The sequence below is a fragment of the Danio rerio genome, chromosome 23 (assembly GCF_052040795.2).
Source record: "Danio rerio strain M-AB ecotype USA chromosome 23, GRCz13ab, whole genome shotgun sequence".
NCBI lineage: Eukaryota > Metazoa > Chordata > Actinopteri > Cypriniformes > Danionidae > Danio > Danio rerio.
Window position 1 is genome coordinate 16,571,459 of NC_141043.1, and position 25,832 is coordinate 16,597,290.

The 25,832-nt window shown below is 34.5% G+C and overlaps 1 protein-coding gene and 2 long non-coding RNA genes across 12 annotated transcripts in view; 1 reads left to right on the forward strand and 2 right to left on the reverse strand.

Moving 5' to 3' along the window:
• The window catches only part of ndrg3b (ndrg family member 3b), a 158,586-nt gene that overhangs the window by 41,324 nt on the left and 91,430 nt on the right, over positions 1-25,832 (reverse strand). For 4 of the 9 annotated variants that reach the window (XM_087305249.1, XM_087305247.1, XM_087305248.1 and 1 more), the window contains exon 1: positions 10,227-10,295. In XM_087305249.1, coding sequence (XP_087161375.1) covers positions 10,227-10,277 — 51 coding nt within the window. In that variant the 5' untranslated portion in view covers positions 10,278-10,295. 9 annotated transcript variants of the gene reach the window in all.
• On the reverse strand, positions 16,376-20,631 carry LOC147831259 (uncharacterized). The gene is made up of 3 exons (XR_015523339.1): positions 20,202-20,631; positions 18,649-19,879; positions 16,376-16,890 (listed from the first exon to the last, which is right to left on the reverse strand). It is a non-coding gene; the product is annotated as an uncharacterized LOC147831259 (long non-coding RNA).
• Positions 18,649-24,638, forward strand: LOC141380592 (uncharacterized). Of its 2 annotated transcripts, none has more exons than XR_015523336.1 (3): positions 18,649-19,650; positions 19,796-22,774; positions 23,044-24,638. It is a non-coding gene; the product is annotated as an uncharacterized LOC141380592 (long non-coding RNA). The 2 variants fall into 2 exon arrangements; XR_015523335.1 differs by having other exon boundaries at positions 19,796-22,872; positions 22,944-23,056.

The window sequence follows — 25,832 nt, forward strand, 5'->3', positions numbered from 1 at the left end:
ACCAAGACAAACTCTTTTTTTTTAAATCAGTAGATTAACTTGCATAAATAAATGATTCGCTTAAAGAATAACAATGTGGTAAAATAAAAAAATTCAATAATCGTACATTTTGATTTCATGCACTTTAAAATCACAGACAAAACTCCATGAAATTCAATGACAAAGAATTTCCCTGAACTTTCATTAATAATCCAGACATTCTATGACCCATTGGAACCCTGCTGGAACCACTTGAGTGCGAGTAAATATTGTGCTAACTTTGATTTTTGGGTGAACTATCCATTAAACCCAAAAACCATCTCTGCTAGCTAATGTCAACAGACACAGGTAATGTCTCGGATTTCGATATCTTAAGCAGAAGATCTAGAAATCATGCTACAGCTGACACCTGAAGACAACCACAGCATAACCCACTGAAGACTGCAGGGTTAAAAATAGACTAGGCGGTTGTGTTTGAGTGTGCATACACATACACACTTGCTCTCCATGACATCTTACGTTGGGTGACTGCTGTCTGATCTCTTGATGTACCATTCAAACAGTCTTCAGAAGCAGGTGTTTCTACAGTGGTGCCGTGTCTGCACTGGACAAGACAAGAGCAGCACGTCATGACAAAAACGTTATCACTTTTTTTTTTTATAATAATCAAAGTAGTCTTCAGTGCCAGTGGAAATGGCCGTTGCAATGTGCCATCAGTTGGCTGGCACCTAGTTTCTATTTGACAGTCCTATCTGAAAAAAAAACAACAAAAACAAAGTAAACTGATTGCTTTGCCCTTTTATGTTTCTATTTTCTCACTGTTGCTAAAAGTGCCAATGGTTTCTAGCTTGTTAGTTTACTTGTGTTCATAAAATTGGGGCAGATAACTAAAAGCTGTGGAATGTTATTAGGACTAAAATAAAGTTTAAATAAAATATTTTCTATTTGACTATTTTGAAAAGCAATTTCTTCCAAATTATTTAAAAAGTCCTTGGCCACTTGGCTGGTTGGAAATAATTTTTAAATTGTAGTTTTCTTAAAAGGCAGGGTTCGACAACAAGCATGGCCCAATATTAATGCAAATGTGATATTAAAATCGAGAAGCAGCATGACTGACAAAAATAACTTTTCACGCGAGCAGAAGAATGGTGAATACAGAATGAGAGCATGATCACTCGCGCTAACAGCTGATGTGATGCGCAGGACTGTTAAAAAGCGCACGCTCCTGTTTACTTGCGCAAAGTTATCGTGCCTAGAGGAAGCGCAACGGGTGCGATTAGTTCCCTTTGAAATAGACTGGACAAAGAGCGATGATTGTGCACCCTCAGTCCTGCTGCGTTCAAGAGCTCAAGGTTTTAAAAAAAATACACATATTCTTTTGTAAGCAGCAGCGGTCACTGCTTTCATTTGAATTATTCTCAGAAGAGATTATTAACAGGCCTAACATTAACCGTGCATGGTATGTTTCACCTGCTTTCTTTTGCTTACAGTTATTCTTGTTAATATGTTTTTTTTTTACAATAACATTGCTTTACTGGGAGATTACTCCCCGTTTATGTGTAGTTAACTGTTGATTTGGGACTTTTAGTTTGGTCAGAGATAAATTTGGTAAATCCTTAATTTTGAGCCCTGAAAAGATGTGAAACAAAAACTGATTGCATTGTGATACAACCCATTTGCTCATGCACACTGAGCAAGGTAATACACAATACACACAAGATGTTAAATGAATGAGAAGGCATGTGGTATCTAAATCAAGTCAAAGTCAAATTTAAGCAAAATATATTTTGCCAACAAGAGTGTGGCGAGTGGCTAGTAATGTAAATCTACTAGCCACTGTGTCTGGTGATCAAAAAAGTTAATGTCAAGCCCTGTATGTATGTATATATATATATATATATATATATATATATATATATATATATATATATATATATATATATACACACACACACACACACACACACACACACACACACACATATATATATATATATATATATATATATACACACACACATATATATATATATATATATATATATATATACACACACACACACACACACACACACACACACACACACACACACACACACATATATATATATATATATATATATATATATATATATTTGCAAGGTGTGTAACGGATCAGGGTTGATCAAGGTTCGAAACACTCATGACATACGGATATTTAAATTTTTTTTACTTGTAGATTAATCCTTAATTTCTAACGATTACAGAAAGATCGACTCTCGTGCCATTCAAATCACATGTATGAAAGCATTTAGGCTTTCCTGTAAAATCTAATGATGACAGGAGAAGTTGTGGTGGGTTATTCAAGATGGGGTAGGTTTCTGAGGTGTTTTCTGTCACCACTGTATTTGTTTAGCCTGCATTAATGCATTTAGGTAAGCTGCCCGATTAATCATTAAAAGATCAGGATCTCAACACCCACACAACAAATTATAAAAAATGGTGATTTGCATACATTTACTAATCCTAAGATATTCAGTCTTTAGTTGTTTTAGTTACAAACAGTCCAATAACACAGAAGTACTGGGAGAACCATTTATAGTTTAGATAAAACCACTGATGTTTAAGGTAAAGATTAAAATCACCATCATACCCATTTAACGACATTAAAAAAATGAAAATTGTAGGAAGCAACTACATTATTTAACCAAAAGGTGGCGACAACCAGCCATCAAAAATAAGCCACTGAATAAGTCTTCAAAAACGACACATCTAGCAATGAAACAAGAAGTTTTGAGTGAATAACTAAATCATTTATTTAAAATGAGACTAAAAGCAAATATGGGTTGTACAAATTAAAATGTTAGATTTCTACATTTAGCTTTATCAGCAACAGTAGTATTAACAGTGAATTTTACACAGTTCTGAATATTAAACTATTTAATTTTTTTTCATCTGAATATTTCTTCATTTTATTTTTAATAAAACAACAGGTTCTGTTTGTTAAAGCCGAGTGTCTTGTTTTTGTTATAAATGGAAAGCAAATTAAACTTGTCTCCTCCCCTTTTAGGCTGATCCGAAAAATGGTCCGATCTGTGACTAAAAAAACATAATGTGATATGAACCATGAAATTTATGATCCGTTAAACCACTAATATTTTTTTTTTGGCTATTTTCTTTTTTTTTTTTTTTTCTGTGTGGAGTTTGCATGTTCTCCCTGCATTCGTGTGGGCTTCCTCCGGGTGCTCAGATTTCCCCCACAGTCCAAAGACATGTGGTACAGGTGAATTGGGTAGGCTAAATTGTCCGTAGTGTGTGTGTGTGTGGATGTTTCCCAGAGATAGGTTGCGGCTGGAAGGGATTACTAAGCTGACAAGAAAATGAATGAATGAATAAATTTTCTTCTTTTTTTGTTATTCTGCCACCTTCAATTCAATGTACTCACAAACTAAACTATATTTTTAATATACAAGTATGTCAGTGTTATTTTAGCATCAAGAATCAATTGTGTACGTTTTGAATCAATACTTTAAATTAGCTTTGATTTTTATATTTACTGTTTTGCATTTTTTCTAGAGAAATTCTACTAATTTTGACATAGAATTTTCAGTAGTTTTAGTTTTGTTACAAGACATAATTAACAGTTATATAATAAATAATAAATGCAGTTTTATTTATTCTATTTACTTATTTAGTAATCATAATCATATTACTTATTTATTTGCAAGAGTTATTTTTCAATGTATTATTTTACATGTCCAAACAGTTTTATGTTAATTTTGTTTGATTATCATTTTAGTAAATTATTTTCTTTCCTTCCCAACTACTTGAAATAAAATGTCTTTTAAATAAAATACATTATTAATATGCTTAATTTGACACTATTTTATGCCAATTTAGTTAAGAGAAAAAAATGCCTGAAATATTGATCATCAAACTACAGTACACGCTTCTACTGTGTAATGGTCCATCTCAGATGCTTTTATTTGCGCTTCTGGACACTGTTAACATAGGGCTTCCTTTTGGCACTGTACAGTTTTAAGTGAAATTTTTGAACGTAACCGCGTACTGTGGCCCTTGAAAAAGGTTTGCCAAAGTAGTCCTGAGCCCATGTGCTGATATCCCCTATAGATGATTGACGATTTTTGATGCAGTGCCACCTGAAGGACCAGAGGTCACAGTTTCTCAGCTTAAGCTTGCACTCTTGTTCTTTAAGCACTAAAACTCCTTCAGATTTCTCTAAACATTAGTTGTTGTTTTTTACATGACATCCATAACATGCAGTTTTATTATTTGTTTCAGGTTTTTTGGTAAACCATAATCCTATTACCTAAAGTAAATTAAAATATTCATTTACAAGAGTTATTTTTTCACTATTTTATGACATGTTAGTTAACAAAATATTTCAGTTTTATAATTTGGGCATAACTTTGCCGTATTAGACTGAGAATAATATCATTATATTGATACTTTTGTTTTGTTATTTTACTTCGATTACATCTATTGTCCTAAATTAAGACATTTAAATAAAAAGTGTCTGCCAAATGAACTCTAAATGTAAAGTAAATAACTTCCAAGTTGAATTAATGTCATAACCTCTAAGTTGAATTAATGTCATAAGTACTGCAACTAGCTGCAATATAATTCCTTCTGACATGGCCACTTGTTGTATTTTTGCTTTTAATCCAAGAACATATTGCAACAAAAAGGCTCGGTTACCAAGACAACTTGACAGCACAACAGCCAACCAGCAGCAGGACAGAAATGGAGAAACAGGAGGTTTGAATGAAGCTAAAGGTAGAAGAGCTTGAGGGCAGACAGAAAGAGAGAGGAGAGAGGGAGAGGGAGAGGGAGAGAGAAAGAGAGAGAGAGAGAGAGAATTGTAAATGAATCATTGTAAATATACTGATTATTATTGTTTTTATTACTGTTTTATCCTAAAATGTTGATTGTTAAATGTACAGTTTATTCTGATCTATATTTGTGTTGATTTGTATGAATAATATGATATGTTGAATAATAATATAGTATATTGAATATTTATGTGATATTTTGAATAACATGATGAATTGTTAAAATTTTATTTAATTATTATATAGAAATATCACCTATTTACTGTGTTCTGTTTTTTATTATATATGTATGTTACTTTTTATGTAAACTTTATAACTGCCTTAGCAATACATTTGTAACATTTGTCATGCCAATAAAGCAATTATTGAATTGAGAGAGAGAGTGAGAGAGAGAGAGAGAGAGAGAGAGAGAGAGAGAGAGAGAGAGAGAGAGAGAGAGAGAGAGAGAGAGAGAGAGAGAGAGAACAGCACTCTGATAAAGACCACAGGGTGAACTTAATGAAGAGCTCCACATTTTGTCTTAGGTGTTTACAGACAGGCAGACAGACAGACAGACAAACAAACAAACAAACAGAGACAGGTACATAGACACAGACAGCTGTTAAGTTGAGAAGGTTAGTACGCCTGCATACAGATTCTGCCAGACATTAGTTTAATAATAAAACAGTAGACTTTTTATATAAGTGGGCATTGTTAACAATGTCCTCTTGGATCTACAGTAACCTAAAATACTTCATTAACATTGGTTCATTAAATTAATTTATATATATATATATATATATATATATATATATATATATATATATATATATATATATATATATATATATTAGTGCTGTCAATCGATTAAAAAAATTAACTAATTAATCGCACCTTTTCAAAAAAATTAATCACGATTAATCACATTTAAAATACTGCAACTTGTAATTTTGGCTATTCAAATGTAAAATTAATGTAAACGCAACACAAAAACTATTTAAATTCAAAATATAACTGTTTAATAGAATTTTTGTTGCACAAAAACTTGTAACACAGATTTCTTCATGTAAACAACATATAAATACAATAAACCATCAAGATCCTGGCTTGACAGCCATATTTATTAAAGAAATTAAAACACAGGCATGTTTATGCCATTTGAATTTCAAAACAATCAATGCCAATAAAAAAACATTGATTCCATGTTGGATTCTAAGTGGACTGCAAAAAAATGCCAAAATACAGGCATTGCAGATATGGAAAATTATTAGGGATGTAACGGTATTGTAAATACCGTCATACCGCAATATTAATTTTTTTCGATATTACCGTAGTCGCATGACTCGGTAAAACTATAGGTCTTCTGAGAAAATTTGCTCAGGCGAATGAAGCGAACGGGAGGTACCGGAAACTACAATTCCCATCAGCCCAGGCTTGGCCATAATCCCTTGCGGTCTGTTGTCGCTACAGATCCAGTAATGCGGAAATGGAGTGTGCTGCTAGAAGCGGTGATGAAAAAGCGCTGTAAAAACCCTAAAGCGGGTGTTGTCGCCGCGCGCGTACTGAATAGCGGTGTTGTCTTTCTATCCAAGACTAAAAAGGGCATGTGCACTGCACAGGTTGAGCCCTGTGTGTGCACGTGCCTGCAAGTTGGGGAATACGACTAATAATCAGTCATGGGGACTGCAGAAACACAGTACACTGTTCAGATTGATGCAGACATGAGATCTCTATCTCACTCATGGTTTGTCCTCTCAAGTGGGGGAAAGACAATGCACAACGTTACCCACTGCTGTCAACCTGGGCCAAGTCATATCTCTCTTGTCCCAGAAACCTCAGTCCCAAATGAGAGGGTTTTTTTCTATTGCAGGGGACATTGTAAATACCCAGAGATACCAGCTTTTACCAGATTATATTTATATGATAATTTTCCTTTAAACCCATCTCTATCTAAGTGAGTGAGTGAGTGATTAAATGTTGAATGTGATGAGTTTTCAACACTACTAAATTGAAACTTAATTTTTTTACATGGTTTAATATTTTTTTGTTATTAAAATTGAAGTTCCTGTTTCAAAGCTTACAGATAGATGGCTAATTTGTATGTCATTGACACTTTTGGCACTTTTTTTGGAGTATTTTCATAAGTTTTGTTTTTTCCTGTAAATGATTCAATAAATACCGTACCGTGACATTAATACCGAGGTATTACCGTACCGTGAAATTCTGATACCGTTCCATCCCTAAAAATTATAATAATAAACTATTGAATACAAACAGTTGCACTCATTGTAAAGTTTTATTGCTGTGAGTTGAGAATATTAATTAGAGTAGAAACAATTTTGCTTCATCCTCCCTTACATTCATCCAGTTGCTAAGACTAGGAGTATCCCGCAAATGCACAGACTTCCGGTCCCTTATTACATTGCACACCCCTCTCCACCGCCTCCCTCCTAGCTCTTCAGGTATGTAGCGAACAACTCACTCCCACCGTTCTTCAGGTACGTCTCGCGCGTACACGCCCCTACTCAGATACGTCGCTCACTCCACCCCTGACACCCCTCAACGGGCCTGACACACACACACAACGCGCTATAGCGACTCCCTTCAGATTCAACACGCATGATCACGTTCAGGAGAAGGTGCCTAAACTAAGCGTTTACACAACACAACAACATGAAGCATACGCTTTCGTTGTGTTTAATGAGGAAACACGCTAAACTTGGAGGGCTTATGCTGAGAGTAATGCCCTGTCTTTTACAGCTCGCGACTTCACCAGAGACTTTCTGAGTACATTCACATAAGACACCAATACTACGTACATACATTCACATAAGACACCAATACCAATACGAAATGCAGAGGATTTTTTTTTTCTGTTCACCATACGGTATCAACTTACAACAGAAGTCGAAAGTTAAAATAAAACACCCGAAATTGCATGAAACTCTGGATAACCAGTGATGCAACTAATTGTTTTATACTGAAACTTGCCTTCAAAAAGTGCTTCCTTGGTCTTATCCACATTTATTGGATGTTAAACACACGTCCACAACAACAGGAAGTAAAAAAAAACCTGCAAATGCGTTATTTTTTTTTTTTCACGTTAATTATTTAAAATTAATCGCATGCGTTAACGCACTAATTTTGACAGCGCTAATATATATATATATATACACACACACACACACACACACACACACACACACACACACACACACACACACACACACACACACACACACACACACACACACACACACACACACACACACACACACACACACACACACACACAATTTCATGGAGAAGTTATTTTAAAACTACTGACAAAACAAAACCAAGTGATAGCCTCCTCATGCATGTCAAAATTATAAAAACTTGGTTAAAGCTGAATTTCGTCAAAAAAATCAGACATCATCTGACTGTGCATGCTCCGCCGGATGTAAAGAGATCAATTTTATGAATTTTGGATGAAGGGTTGAGAAGTTATAGGCAAAAAAGGCAATTTTTTGTATCTACGGACCACTATGAGGCAGTGCGCAGAAACATTGCAGATAACCCGATGGAGCCCGATGGAGCGATTGTTAACAATCAAAGCCCGTGAAGGAGCTCTGGATGGAAAGTTTTGTTATGTGTTTATCTAATGGTTAAAGTTTTTGCGAGTTTGAGCAACTTTACATTAAAAAAGCGTTCAGAAAAAAACTAAACCTCAGCGAAGAAACCCCCCACCTGCGATGCTTGGCCAATAAAAATATATTATTATTATTATTATTTATAACAATTATCTTCATCATCCTCAAAGCCACTGATAATAACTAACAATAATAATAATTATAATAGTAATATTAAAAAAGTATATATTATTATTATTATTGTTGTTGCAATTATTATTTTTATTGTAATAATAATTTAATAATAAAAGTAACTATTATTATTGCTATGATGTAATAATCACAATAATTATTATTATAATTTTTATTAGTCTGTCATCACCAAACATCACAGGAACACCATAAATAATAATAATAATAATAATAATAATAATAATAATAATATAATAACACTCCTATTACTACAACAGTACTTATACTAATTATTATATATTCATATTCTGCAAAAAAAAAAAAAAAAAATCCAAATTACCACATGAAGTAATATAGATTACAGGAAAACTACCAATATTTTATAAATAATATTAATATTATTATTATTATATTACGAATAAACTATTGCTTTAATGTTATTGCTATGATAAAAACAAAAACAACAACAACAATAAACAAGAACAACAAAAACAACAAGAGGGGTGCAGTTACACTTTTGCTTGCTGTTTTTTTCTTTAAAAAATCATCTCTTTTTGAGAGATTTACAATAGCATTTCTTCTCTTTTATGCAATAAAACCACAAAATATGAAAAATAAATAGGAACGCTACAACTATGATTATGATTATTTATTCGAATTTTGCATTACAGCTACTATAAATACAGTAAAACTAATATTTAAATATGATATGATATATTAATAGTATTACATTATTTTATTACAATTACAGACAACAATAATAATTACTATCAGCAATAAATTATTATCATTATTATTGATATAAATAATAATAATAATTACTATTATTATTATTATTGATGTTGTGATGATGATGATGATTATTATTATTATCATTATTGCTATAATAAAAACATAATAATAATTATTATTGCTATAATAACAATTATTATAATTATAATTATTTTTTACTTATTATTATTAGTCTGTCATAACTAAAACCACAGAAACATCATAAACAACAACATAATCAACTATCAATAATAAAATAATAATAATAATAATAATAATAAAATAATATTACTACTACAACAGTACTAATACTAATTATATATTCATATTTTGCAAAAAAAAACTTCCAGAGTACCACATGAAGTAATATAGATTACTCGTATTATTTATTTATTTATTGTTATTATTATTATTATTATTATTATTATTAAACAATAGTGATGTTATAACAACAATACAACTACTACTACTACTAATAGTAATAATATTAATAATTATAATAAATAATAATAATAAACGAGGGGTGCAATTACAGTTTTTCTTGCTTTTTTTTTTTTTTTTGAAAATCATCTCTGAGGCATCTCTCCTTTCAAATATATCCGTGTGAATCAAAGTAATTAAATGCATCACAAGTTAAATTCTGCTTGTACACTCAAAGGCCTCTTTTTGACACCAGCGCGCACACATACGCAAACAAACAACCGTGAGACAATCATCCGATAACCCCCATCCATCACCTCCACTGCCCATCACAGACACGACTCAAACTCCATCACCATACACACACACACACTGTGCACATCAGCCAAGTTTACTCGGCAGAGAAAAGCAACAGGCTGCTCTGCTATAAACACACACTCACCACATCAGTCACTGCACAGGAGACCTGGTTGATGTCCAGCACCGCCGTCATGTTTGATGCAGTGTTCACAGAGTACACGCTTCTCTCCCGTTCCCTATTCTCAGTCTCCTCAGAGGGAGAGAGAGAGAGAGAGAGAGGGGCGGTGGCAGAGGTAAGGGAGGGACCACCGCGATTAACACAAACAACTATACCCACCGATTTTGACACCCACCCATAACAAATATGAGATGCTTTTATGCTCAAAATGAGAGAATCGGATGTCTGAAGAGTGTTTGAGAGCGAGGAGGGCACTCAAGCTGCTGGAATTAGATTTAGAAGGTCAGGTGGAGGGGCTATCTCAGCTTCTGCTCCAGTGTGCCATTGATGAGGATGTTTTTTAGGAAACGTCTTAATAAATCCATGCAGAAAAGTGCAAGTGGAGAGCAAGATTGAACATTCAAGCTGCTGTTGCCATAGTGACAAGCATGGACAAGTCCATGTGGTGACGGTACATGCAGGAGTGTCTGTAATAAATGTCTCTACAGTTGTGGTTCAAGAGATGGGAATGTAAAAGAAGAGTGCATTTTAAAATGTGATTGTGTGACTGAGCTGGGTAATCCTGAGCTTAAAGTCTCTGGTTTTCCCGTCCGGAGAGCGCAGCCTGGCTGCAGAGATGGGGAACTGAGATTTGCAGCTTAAACAAGTGCAGATAAACCTAGAATTAGGATGCAACGCCATTCCTGATTCACATTTAATGATTAGACTCTCAGTTAGACAGTTCAAGGGATTAGACAGTTTCATTTAACCACTTTCAAGTACTTTCAAGAAACAATCTATACTAACAATTTACCAATCTACACTAACAATGTACCAATCTGTAATAAAAATCTACTAATCTATACTAACAATACACCAATTTATACTAACAATTAGGGGTGGGCGATGTCAATCAATTTGTCATTGTACGATGCCTAAAGTAAAACATTGCGATGGACGATGGCATCGTCATCATGTGAAAAGTGGGGTGGATGTGGGCGGTGTGTCTGAAGACCAAGTAAGGATCCGGGGGTGAGAAGGGTGCGTGACTTATTTGAGGACCAGGAGGGAGACGCTCGATTTCCTGAAGTTTTTCACTCGTTTAATGGTATTATGAGTCCCGCAAATGCATAGAGACTCTGGGAACTTCCGGGAGACTTGGGATGTCTGAATGTCACGCTTAACAACTATAGTGAGACGCAATCCAGCAGTACAACGTTGATAAACTGTCCGACGTCCACTGCTCTGCCTGGAGCTCAGAGGAGCGCATGACAGTGTGTGGTTGTGGATGTATGGCTCTGTCTGTGTGTGTGTGTGTGTGTGTGTGTGTATGTGGTCACGTGATGTGCGTTTTCAGCAGACAGAGGGCTGTTCAGAAATGACAGGGCGCATGATCTAAAAGGGTTGAGCTTGTTTTCTTAATGAGTTATAGGTGTGTTTTAAGAATAAACCATTTAGAGTCTCATCTCTAATTCCCTTTAAGAGTCAGTTGCATTGCACCATGGTGCATTTGCTATTTACATGGCAGATTTATGACTATTTACATGGCTATTTACACACTTCACTAGCGAGAAAACAGTTAAACAAAGCATCTGCAGAGCGAGAATGGGAGAACTTTCGCTCTTGTGGATAGGGAAACCTTGTACGCACAGAAAATAATTAGCCCATAAATAAATGTTTTTGTTTGTTGAGCGCAAATATTTTGTTTCAAAACTATTTCTAAATTTAGTTCTAATTTCCAGCAAACGAATAAATGAACAATAATAACGAAATGTGGTCAAAAAACTGAGTTATAACCAAATACACATGCTATGCCCCATATGGTCTAAAACCTGAGAGGACAAATCTAAGCTTGTTTTTAATAAAACATATAAATATGGATATAATAAATACTACTGCTAATAATAATAACATTATACAAAAGCAAATTGTTATAAATAAACTGAAAAACCCTTTGAGATGAAGAAGGCATGAAATTATATGTTTTTTTTTATATTTATGTAGGCTAGAAAATAATGTTTTGTAATATTTCAATTATTTATGTATATATATATATATATATATATATATATATATATATATATATATATATATATATATATATATATATATATATACACATATATATATATACACATATATATATATATACATACTGTATATATACATATATATATATATACATACTGTATATATACATATATATATATATATATATATATATATATATATATATATATATATATATATATATATATATATATATATATATATATATATCCTTATTATATCCTATATATATATATATATATATCCTTAATATTTACATTCTTTTTCATATGTAAAGATATTTGTGCATTGCTCTACATATTGTATTAAGCAGTGTGTAAGCGAGGTGAACAACTAACGCACTCTGCGCTGGACTTTAGACCGGCTTTGTTCTGGTCTACGCGCCAGCAATCCGTCTCAAAACGCCTCTTTTTTTTTTTTAGACCAGAACGCTTATGGGCGCACATATGAGCGCAAATGCATTTGCTATTTAAACAGCGTGGCGCAAAACGTCAAAACAACTCTTGCGTCAAGATGAAACTAGCAAACAACAATTGCGTTGTGCCTTGCGCCACATTGCACCGGGTGTATGATAGGGCCCTAAGACGTATTAGTGTAAAAGGGCCCTGAGTGTCTTTCTTCCACGAGTGGGTTTGTGACAGGGGTGGGGCGGATAATCGGCGATGACGGCTCATCATCGTGTTGTCTATTGGCGATGGACGATGACATCGTCTATCGGCCCATCCCTACTAACAATATACTAATCTTTACTAAATATATACCAATCTACACAAACAATATACAATTCATACTAAAAATATACTAATCTATAATAACAATATACCAATTTACACTAACACTATACCAATCTTCACTAACAATATAACGATTCATACTAACAATATACCAATATATACTAACAATATACCAATCTACACTAACAATACACCAATTCATACTTACAATATACAAATTCATACAAAAATATACTAATCTATACTAACAATATACCAATTTACAATAACAATACACCAATATTTACTAACAATATACCGATTCATATGGACAATATACCAATATATACTAACAATATACCAATCTACGCTAACAATATACCAATCTATACTAACACTATACCAATCTATACTAACAATTTACCAATTCATACTAACAATATACCAATCTATAACACTATACCAATCTACACTAACAATACACCAATCTATACTAACAATTTACCAATTCATACTAACAATATACCAATCTATACTAACAATATACCAATCTATACTAACAATATACCAATCTATACTAACACTATACCAATCTATACTAAAAATATACCAATCTATAACACTATACCAATCTACACTAACAATACACCAATCTATATTAACAATACACCAATCTATACTAAGAATTTACCAATTCATACTAACAATACACCAATGTATACTAGCAATATACCAATCACGCTAACAATATACCAATTCACTTCTAGGATAATCTTGAATATTTTTCTAAATATTCAATAATAATAAGCAAATCATTAAAATATGCATAAACTAATTAGAAAAGGAGAGAGTAAAAATAATCTGATACTTTCTCTTTTAGTCTGAAAAACATCTTCACAATACTGATGCACTGTGTGGTCTCAGAGCACTTGTTGGATTAAGCGGAGCTGCAAATCATCCCTTCCGTGTGGTTTGGCTTATTAATAGTTTTTTTTTTTTTTTTATGTATAGACGTCTGTGACAGTAGTTTTTTACTGTGCTGACGGTTTATGTGCATCATATTCGTTGTTTTGTTAAGTAAACGTCTTTTTGCAGTATTTGCACACAGTTTGTGCTTTGTCTGGCACACGTCACTACTGTCATTTTATTCTGCTGCCTCACCTAATCGCTCGCCGCTGATGTGCAGGTAAAGCAAGCTTGCGGCTGTAAACACAGCACCCTCTCTGCTCAGAAAAATGTATTGAGATTCATTCAAAATTTCTAAATGTAAATTTAAATAGTCACATATTTGAATTGATTTTCAACCAACTCACGGTGAATTGTGACATTGTTACAGTTCACACTTGATCCCTTTACGAAAAATTGCCAGTATTTTTCCGGAAAAGTTTGCATGTGTGAAAAAGGCTATTGAGGCTCTGCCTATAGCATTTGCATTACTTTGGCTCAGCCAGTCCTCAGGATGAAAAAGTTTTAATGCCTCTTACTCCAAGGCTGCTACAGTTTTGAATTAAATTATATAATTACAAAAACAAAAATAAAAATTTTCAGCTACATAAATATCCCTGTTAACTTGGAACTAGTTTATATACATTTTTTATTTCTATCACTTCAAATGCTAATAATGAGTTAGAATCGTCTTGAACATTAAAAACGGCAGTCAACATTAATTTCATGGAAGTTTGATAAAAATCACAATGACAGTTAAATATTCAGCAATAAACAGCATCAGCAAACAATCTCCTAAACATAGTGCCTAAAACTGAAGATGCAGATTATTTCAGAATATACACATATCATCTTTACATGAGTCCAAGCACATCAAGATAAATAAATACGTCATCAACTTATATTCCTGCAAATATTTTTGCTGCTTGATTTAATGTACATCACATTATGAAACGGTTTTCTCCATTACTAATGTTCAGATTGCTAATTTAGTTGCCTAGAAACAGCTGCCACATTAATAAGAGACAAACATTCTGCCAACATGCATATTGTGGATGATATCAACAGTGTGGTGTGAAAGCAATTAAACTCTGCTTTAAAGCACATGAGACAGTCACCTTAAACCTCTGTTGAAGGACTGAACAGTATATTGGTAAATTATGATAATCCAGATAGTAGTATATGCATCACAGACATGTTTGGCAAATTTATTTCTAAATATTACATCTAAATTTGACAAATCAGATATGGCGTTACTATCCTTATCGCCACCCCTTCAAAAGTTGCTGTTCTGCTATTGGCTGGAATGCCCCAAAGATTAACACAGAGCTAAAAATTTATACTGATGGTGGGAGTCAAGAAAAGAGAGAAAATGCCAATCAGATTCGGTATATCTGCTGAGGTTTTCACATATAATATATAAACTATATATAATATAACTATTATATAACTATAAACTAGTTATAGTTTATAACTATATATAATATATCAACGTAATGTTTTAAATGTTTTAAATGTTTGCACTTTGACACAGATTTTTTGAAAATTGATGCAAATAACAACAACAACAACAACAATAATAATAATAATAATATTTGGGTTGCGGCTGGAAAGGCATCCGCTGCGTTAAACATGTGCTGGATAAGTTGGCGGTTCTTTCTACTGTGGCGACCCTGGATTAATAAAGGGACTAAGCCGAAAAGAAAATTAATGAATGATAATAACAAAACTGTTAATAATAATAATTATTATTATTTGGACACAAAATAAAAATAAAAATTCCAGTATTTTTGAACAGGATCACAGAGCATGAACCAAGTCTCTCTCACTCTCACATCTCCAGAATGAGTCCTTCATCCAAAGCCTAAAAAGCCTGCTAGGGGTCCAATAAAAACGGCTCGAAATTTTAAGTTGTAATAAGCATACTCATAGATTTCTTGACTTTAGAACAGCTGGATATTAAATGCGAAAGAGGGAGTGGCTATGTCAGAAACAGCATTTAAATAAGTGTAAAGGCTGTAATTTCTTCTTTTATGATAAGTTTCAGGAACAGAAAATAATAACTTGACTTTTAGTTAATTATTTGGTATCAGAAGTGGTTTATACGAAAGGCGAAGGCCTCAAGATTACGCTTATTTTACCAAAAATATGTACATATAATCATGCTATGATTTTTAATTATTTAATAGAGGCAGTAAGGTCTAACTTTGCTTAGACAAAAGTCTTGTCACTTAACAGAAATAATATATAGAATAAAAAGTAATGGTGCAGAGGAAAAATAATTAATATTGTGTGTGACCCCCATGAGTTTGGAGGACTGCATCCATACATCTCTGCAATGTCTCAAATAACTTAGAAATAAAGTCATCTGGAAGGACATGGAAAGTGTTCTTACAGGACTACCAGAGTTCATCAAGATTCCTTTGATTCATTTTCAATGCCTTCTGCTTCATCTTACGCCAGACATGCTCAATAATGTTTATGTCTAGTGACTGAGCTGGCCAATCCTGGAGCACCTTGACCAACTTTGCTTTAGAACTTTGATGTGGAGGCTGAAGCATGAGGAGCGCTATCCTGCTGAAGAATTTGCCCTCTCCTGTGGTTTGTAATGTAATTGGCAGCACAAATGTCTTGATACCTCAGGCTGCTGATGTTGCCATCTACTCTGCAGATCTCTTGCATGCCCCCATACTGAATGTAACCCCAAACCATGATTTTCCTTCACCAAACCTGACTGATATCTGTGAGAATCTTGGGTCCATGTGGGTTCCAATAGGTCTTCTGCAGTATTTGGGATGATTGGGATGCAGTTCAACAGATGATTCATCAGAAAAATCAACCTTCTGCCACTTTTCCCAAATGATCAAATAAAGTCAAGTGACAGGTAATATAAACAAATGCCAACTTCACTGACATATTTACTATTCTTTATAAGCTAATGTGGCACCACTGAATCATTTGCTGCATGCAGCTAGATAAGTAAATCTACAGGCAAGGTGAACTTGACCTAGCTTAAACTAAACTGCATACCTTGCAATTGAACAATGCAAGACAAATGGTATGTGAAATAGGTCATCTCAGATCAAAAGCGTCATACAATAACTCTGATAAGAGCAGCACAACAGATAAAGTGTGCTTTATTATTTCCATTAAAACAGCCAGAAAGCAAAAGAAAAGTATCAAAGATGTTTCAGGGGGGAAATGAGATAAGCCTAAATGTCAAATGTAATTAAAAAGGGGTTAAATACTACATAAAACTACATGGCTTCTGGTGGAAAAGGGCCCATAAAGAACCTGTATTTATTGATTAGGGTTATTTTTATTGGAACTGCAGAGCCAATGCTACGAAATTTTGTTTTGTGTATACGTCCATGTGAATGACAATAAAGTAAAACTTGAACTTGATATTCTAAACATTAAATGATTAATCTTGTTTTGGAGATTCCTACAATGGATTTCCTTCCATCCAAGATCAAAAATCACTTATTTTGTCTCATAATACACACCACAGCATCAAACTTTCTCACAGTGTCTGAAATGGTTGGTCAGAGGATTCAGTCTCTGTAAACTCCTCTGATTGGTCAGTTGGCTCAGGGGGTTATGATTGGTCACCAAACTCTCATATGCTCATAGTTTTGGAGTGTATGCAAAAGGGATTTGTTTTCAGCACAGACAACATAAATCAAACAACATAAATCAAAGTCTTCCTGATGCAACTACAGTGTTTAAGGTTCAATGTAGATGTTTTCCAAAAGTATTTAAAGACTATTAATATATATATATTTTTTTTATTCACGTGTCCACTAGGCAGGTTAAACAATAGATAATAATGTCAGCTCAACACCGGGATCTCTGTAGACATGCAGTACAAGCTAGTCAGAATTCCTTCTGCTTCAAGCTACAAATATTTGTATCACATCAACACAATAACACAAAAGAGATACTGTATGAACACAAATTGTACATTTTGGGCATTTGCAATCCGTTTATTTTTATACTTGAACTGTAAATTAGAACAGAAGCTATTAAAAAAGTGCTGAATATTAAAGGTACTTTAGCAAGGAATGGGTTAATAATGCTGTTTGACACAAATGGAACTTATTAGCAGAGATATAAACTTGCGTATCATTGGCATAAAAATGAAAATTGATGCCATAAGAATGAAATATATGACCGAAAGGTAAAATGTCCCTGATGAACACCATGAGTGACTAAGACTGCATCAGAACAACTGCTCTTTACCTGGACAAACTGTTTTCTGTCACTGATGTAAGATGTAAACCAGCAGAGGGCACTATCAGTGATTCCAATTGACCCTTCGCTAAGCCACACCTAAAAACCGCCACCCACCAACCGTGGCTTAGCAACCGTAGCTACGCACAGGAGCTCTGTCAAGCTTTAGAGCGAGGGAAACTGGCCAAAGCATTGTGCATATAGATTGTGCACAAATCTGACACCCGGTATCCTAAAAGTTTGGACAGTGTGGTAGAATTTTTTCTCTTTTCAAAACCTAAAACCCAAGAGGAGAAATGCCAGTGTGGATCAAACTCTGTGAGGGGGGCTAAAGGAGCGGAGTAACATGTAAGTTGGTTTTGTTTCGATATTTCTGAAACATTCAGTGATAGATCGACGGCAATAACTCACACACCTCCTAAACAGATCTAAACTTTTTTTCCAACAAAAATACAAAGCAGGTTATGTTTCACAGTTGTCTTTTTCTTTTCTTTTTTCGCTCGATATTATGAGCACTGCTCCGTTTAAGCCTTCGTATTTAAGCAGTCATATTTCTATCTGTTTCAAGCTACAAATATTCGAAATTACAAATCAACAGACAGAAAAAAAAAAATAAAATATCCAGACGTGATCACAATCTGAGCACTTGCGATCAATATACTTCATCTGCAGCTGTTATTCAGTAATTTATAAGCCTCGATGTCCATTTCAGAGCTATAATTCACAGATGTTTTCGGCAGTCTTTTGGAGATTTAGTCATTGGTGACGATGTTATTGCGGGTTAGTGTCTGCTTTCAAATTTGGTGTTGGATTAATATTTGCTGGTAGGGAAAATCTATTTGTTCACTTCTGCTATACACTTTAATTTGCATTTCAATTTATTTATTTCTTCCACTTAACTGCAAATTAAAATAGAAACGGTATAAAGAGCAAACAAACATACACACAGACAGTGATAGGTGTACATTGTTATGGGTAAATAATGTTAATATTCAAAACAAATCCATCAGTTTGTTCTTTCTGGCTGTTCTTTCTATAAATGAATAATGTAGAAGCACTTTCCATGCGCGTTTCCTCATCAGTTAGTAACGCTATATTTCATTGCACAACAATAAATCTATCAGGCTTTTTGGCAAAAAAAAATAAATAAATAAAAAATCACGGTTTAATTTGTTATTATTCGATTATTTTTTAATTTCACCTCTCCTGCTGTGCATGAACTGAGCTGTTGAATGGTTAGCATATGAGCCAGCTAGGCTAACCTAGCTTTAATTTTGATTCAGTTATTTTCTAATCGGTTCCCTATTATGTCGTAAATATACCCCTGGATTCAATACTGCAGTCTTCTTTTGTCTGGCTTTCTCTGATATCTCACCTGTTTGCCAAAAATGACTAATTATATTCCTGGCAATGTCTGACACTGGCGCATACACAATGTAATAGACGTTGCAGGCACGAAAGCTTCACAGGTGCAGCAACAATAACTAAGGAAGACAGGACTTAGTGAAGGGTCAATTGAGGCCAGTTGATTTAGTAATATTGAAAGATTAATGGTATCGACAGCAGCTGTGACTTCTAAGAAAATAAGTATAGACTAAGAACCTTAGTGAAAGCTGTTTTGTGCTATGTTTTATGTTTATATTAAAAAGTAATGGTAAAAAGATCAACAGGGATACTCTAGGACAGTGGTTCTCAAACTGTGGTACGTGTACCACTAGTGGTACGCAGGCTTCCTTCTAGTGGTACACGGAGGAATTAAACATGTAATGTACGTGCTACATATTTCAAAATTTATTAAAAATGATGTATATAATATGCATATATGACATATAGCCTATATTTCTGAGGTAATCTGCCACGTTATTTTAACTGTGCAGAGTTGTAGCTGCTTTACTGGGCCTACTACTTTACTGTATTTCAGTACTGCTCATTTTGGTGGTACTTGGAGAGACTATTTTTTTTCTGAGGTGGTACTTGATGAAAAAAGTTTGAGAACCACTGCTCTAGGACAACTAAATAAACCAAACTCATTTTACATTTTCTAACTATGCAAATTTTCAAGCACTCCAAATGTGAAGTTCAAAAAGTTTGTAAACTGCTATTAAAGGCAAAGTCCATCCCCAAAAAATCATAATTTACTATTTTCTTACTCGTTAAAAACTTTTTGAGGCTTTATTGGCTGCTGGTTACCAGCATTTTCAGAATATGGTCTTTTGTGTTAAAAAGAAACTCATAAACATTTTGAAGCACAAAAAAGCAAGTCAATGATTTTTATGTGCATTGTCTCTTTAATAAGCCTTGGATCCCAAGCACATCGAAAATAAAAACTCAATTGAACTCAAAATCAATCCTGCCTTAATCATTTGAACATACTCTGAACAGTAACCCAAAAACACGAGTTAACCCTTGACATTTCAGATGTTGTAACCTTATCCCAGGATGCACCTGAGGTTCTGATGGATGAGTGGGTGAGTGGGGGAACAAGGGTTTCCCTCCGATGGGTTTAAAGAAAGACCCCGTGCAGCGTCCCACGCGTGTGCACCCTAGTGCTGGAACACACCCTTGATCAGAATAACTGTATACGAGCTTAAGCTCAGCCACATCAAGCAGCAGGTGTATCCTGCCACAGCTGCAGTTGAGGATGCTCCAGATCACACACACATACACACACATTGATCTTGCACATTAAAATGTCAGGTTGTCTCTTCACTGTCTGACAACTATGAAAAAAGTGATGTTGAAAGAGAACGCAATGTTAATCATGACCCACAGAGGGCAGCATGCATCACTAGTACAATATTTGCATCTCTTTTCCCTCACACACATAAACACACACATCATTTGTTAACATTAGTTTAAAGTAATAGTTCACCTAAAAACTAACATTTCCTCATAGTAAATCAAGCAGTTTTCAACCTTGCTGAAACAAGACATTCTGAAGAAAATAGCAGCCTCTGACATATACAGTAGGACCAAGAAATAAAACGACAATGGTAGTCAATTTTTTCCAATGGCTGCTTTTTTCCAACATTCTTCTGAAAGAAACTGAAATGACAATAAGTAAATGATGACAGAATTGAACTTTTACGATGAACAATCCCTTTAATATATTGGTTATCTTAAATATTATGTAAAACACATTCTGATCTTGTATATAGAATGGTCAAAATCAATATCAGACAAAAAGCATGCCAAAACACACATTAAACTATTGAGCTGGTCTTTGTTCGGGTCAGTATTGATTGGGTCCATTATTTTTTATATTTAAGAAGTCAATACTGAGATCCTGATTATTTAACACAGCTGCATGCAGACTTACAACATGCATTTATTAAACATAAAAGAACTAGTTTTCATGCATGAATCTTATGTTTATTGCTGATTGTAATGTGAAGGGTTCAGGCTGTTTAACCAGATTTAATATACAGTGTATATACAGAAAAAGAGTATGAAATGCAATACCTTTTAAGAACTTTTTAAATATTCTTTCCATACATTTTAAAACCTCATCACCACTTTAATTTAAAATATTATCCATATACTGAATAAAAATGCTAATCCAGCAGGTAGAACAGCAGGAATAATAGTGTTGCCTTTGTTATTGCAGTAAACGAAACAGCGTGATGTCAAATCTAGCTGGATTTGATCAACTTCATAAACTACATAGCCAATACCAATAATTGCAGATTAAATTCAGGCAAACATTAGCATACAACTATACATTTCATAATCAAAAATAATACAAAATTCTTTTATTCTTTTTTAAGAGACAGGACACAACAAGTAAAATTTCATTCAGGGTTATCTGGCGTAGCAACAAGCAGTACAGGGGCTCCACAAGGGTGTGTAAGTTCACCATTTTTGTTCACCCTATATACAAATCACTGCGTTAGTCAGTAGTCAGCAGACAAATCAATATATTCTTACATTTTCTGATGACACTGTTTTACCTTTTCACAAAAGCAGCTGTCGAATGGTTTGTCAGCTGGTGTGATGACCACTATTTGGAAATGAATGTTAAAGGATCACGAAACACCAAAGCATATTTTTTTGAGCTGTTGACAGTCATATGTGTCCCATGCTGCTAAAAACACTTAGGACACATATATTTCACTAAAAAGTGAAAATTGGTTGTTTCTGTGTTATTTCGAGCAAACTCGTACTTCCGGTTTGAGACTAATTTTTGAAGCTGCGTCACGGCCATGAGATCTTAGCGTGTATTCCAGCGTGTAGACTGGACATCTGTACCTGAGAGTGCCCTATTGCGTCTCTGAGTGTGCTGCATTAATGCGTGAGTAAGACTTGATTCAAACCAATCAGCGTGCTCTATTGTGCAACTTCATTAATATTCATTAATGTAACAGTGTTCAGACGGCAGAGAGACGCCACGTTGTGTTGTCAAAACAAGCGTACAGTGTTGGTTTTATAATTTGCTGCAGTGAAGGTTTTGTTTTCATTTTCTCTCTATGGGAACGCAGCTGGACTCTCGTGTGGATCAGTGCATGCGACGTGTGACAGAAATACATGTCTAAGGAACATTGTTTACCCCAGAGCTTTTCTCATCTGGAAATGGTGAGATCCAGATTTGCTACTCTCCTCTTAATAAAGACGCAGCTGTAGTTGCTGTTGATTGTCCTGTCTCTACAGATTTGGTAAGTTAGCGACCAGTGGTCTTTGTTGATTCAGATGGCGAAGTTAGTTTGTATTAAACTAACTATTACAGCGAGTGTAAACATGTTAGCACCACAATCAAACTTACCGTCGTGTAGGATTTTTACCACATTTTGTGACATGTGGAATAACACACAGCTTTCTGATGCTACCTGCCGAGTGCATTTAAGTTTCTGGGAAATGGCCATTTACGAAAAGGGAGGAGGTCATCATACACCCCAGGTCAGTAAGCGATAGGAGCTCTGTTGTGGTTTATGATAAATACATTAAGCAGGCTGCTTTATATAACTATTTTGGAGTGAATATTGATTGTGAGCTTAACTGGCACTTTCAGGTATCAAGTCTTTGTGTAAGAATTCATCAGCGCTTACACTTTTTACAAAGACTCAGATTATTCAGAGTAGCAGCATAATGCTAACTTCTTATAAAGCAACAATAGAGTCTATTTAAAAAGATATGGAATTATTGTTTAGTTTGGAAATCTGACAGTAAAAATTAAAACCCAAATAAATAACCTGATGAGAGCGGCAAGAATTTTGGGAATTGAGACACTTGGTTCTCTTGGGTTGTGCACAATTCAACAAACCAACAAGATTTCATCTGATTCTTCGCATGTGCGGTCTTTGAAGCATAAGCTGATGAATTCTGGCAGAAGATACACGACCCGTTATTCATGTATAATAAATATAAACATTATTTTGTTCCTTTTTTCAATTAAATTGATCAATAAGCAAGTAGGGTAAGAGGGTCAAAGATTAGGATTACTGCATTGGTTGGCATAACAGGGCAGTGGGGACGCATTGTCTTTTATTTTAATTATTGTTTTTATGAAACCGTATTTATATTAGGAGGTATTTCAGGATCAGATTTTTAATTTGTATGTATGTTATATGTTTTCTTGTTGGTGTCTATGTACAGCAGAACCTTTTTTTTAAAACAAATTTCACCTACGGGAGACACTAAAATTTAACTTTGACCTTACATATTTTTTTCTGCTGGAGATACTGTTTCCCCTAAAAAACAAAAAAAAAAAGGTAAATAAAAAATCTTACAAATACCTTAGAAACAGTATAGCAGAATATTTTGGCAGTTTTAAAACCTTGACTTAAACCGCGGTATGCCTTGAAAATGGTTATCAGCCCTACACATGTTTTATGTTGCAGCCTCTTGCGATTAAATTATTGCAACGTTTCAAATTGCGATTCGATTTTGATTGAATCGCACAGCCCTAATTGATAATGTGAACAAATCATTTAAATATACTATGTAATATAACACACTAATATTTATTTTTGTTTTCCTTTATTTAATTAACTTTATAGCTGGAAGTCAAGCTTTTGGGAAAAAAAATCCCAAAATTTATGCTGAGTGAAAGAAATAGCATCATTGTCAAATCAAAGTTTTCAAAACAATCCTAACAAATTAAATAATAATAGTTGGATGCTCAAAATTGCAAAAAAACACAATTTTAAACAAACAAAAAACGCTCAATAAGTTTCTCAAGACTTGCTGCATTTTGTAGAAATAAATCTTTTGCACTCATTATATCCCCAGCTTGGTGAATTACATAATTGCTTTCAGGGATTAAACTCATAAACCGTAAACATGTTTTTGTTTTTGTGTGTGTACAAGCAAAGCAGAGAAACAAACTGGAGCAAACTGCAGATATGACGGTAATGAGAGTAAATGGTCATCTCTTGCGCCTGCCCTTTTCCGGTAGAGTGAGTGTCATGCCTGACTACACACATCCGCCATCCGGTGTGCCATCTGACCCAACGCCACCATCCTTATACAACCAATGTGGGCTTATAAACAAGAACCGTTAGTGAATTAGTGCACTTCTAAAACAAACATATTTGTTAACCACCATAGTCTTACAAGAAATTTCTGTCATCAGTTAAAACGATGCAATATTTTTTGCCATGTTTTTTTGCAACTTCCATGGTGCTTAATAGTTTGAACTTTCAAACTGCAGTTTCGATGCAGGAGCTTGGATCTTACCTTACAAAATTATAAGCCATATTCCCTCAAAAAAAAAAAAAAAAGACAAAAAAAAAATCTGTACACTATTGCCAGTCGGCTAGATGCGCTTTTAATGTTGAAAAGTATATTCAATTCAATTCAAGTGTATTTGTACAGTGATTTTCACAATAATTAACATTCCAACAACAGCTTTACAAATGCGCACATTATTAAATTAAAGGGCACATAGTTTACCCTTTTTTATGATTTAATATTAATATTATGGTTTTTCTGAGTGTGCCAGTTCAGGTTCAGTTCACAACACAACACAACTTTTTATTATAATGTGGTAAAAAGTGTTGTTTTAGGGGTGTGTACACAGCTCGCTGTTTTAGGGGCGTGTTGCTTCACATGAAAATAAGTTTCGACTTCCAGCCCAACATAACAAGGGGGCGGAGCCAAGAGCTCCCCCACTCTGCTTTGGCAAAAGACAGGCAGACACAGAAAGAGAAGCAACTCCGAAGGAGTGAGAGGACCAGCATTCAGCCGTACATGTACGACTCGGACACAGACCAAGCAGACACTACAAAATCATGTGTCTTTGTATAGTTTTACAGCCAACTGTTTCAGCCAACTGCTATTTTAAAGTTTACACTGAAACTTTGACTGAGGCACCAGGGGCCTCATGTATTAACGCTGCGTACGCACAAAAACTTTGCATACGCCAAGTTTTACGCTTAGAATCGCTCACGTTTGGATTTACTAACGATGTAATGAACGTGGGAATGTGCGCAGCTCCACGACTCCTAGAGGCAGTTGTGTTAAATTTCACTCTACAAAGTGTCTTTGAGGCTTGCAATGGCAGCTGTATGAGACGAGTTCATCTAGCAGGTATATAAGGTTTCCATACCATACAGTTGACCAGCCAAACATTAAAGTGCAATTTGCAGCGGACGCCGTTTTTCCCAATGTTATGGGAGCGATCTACTGCACGCAC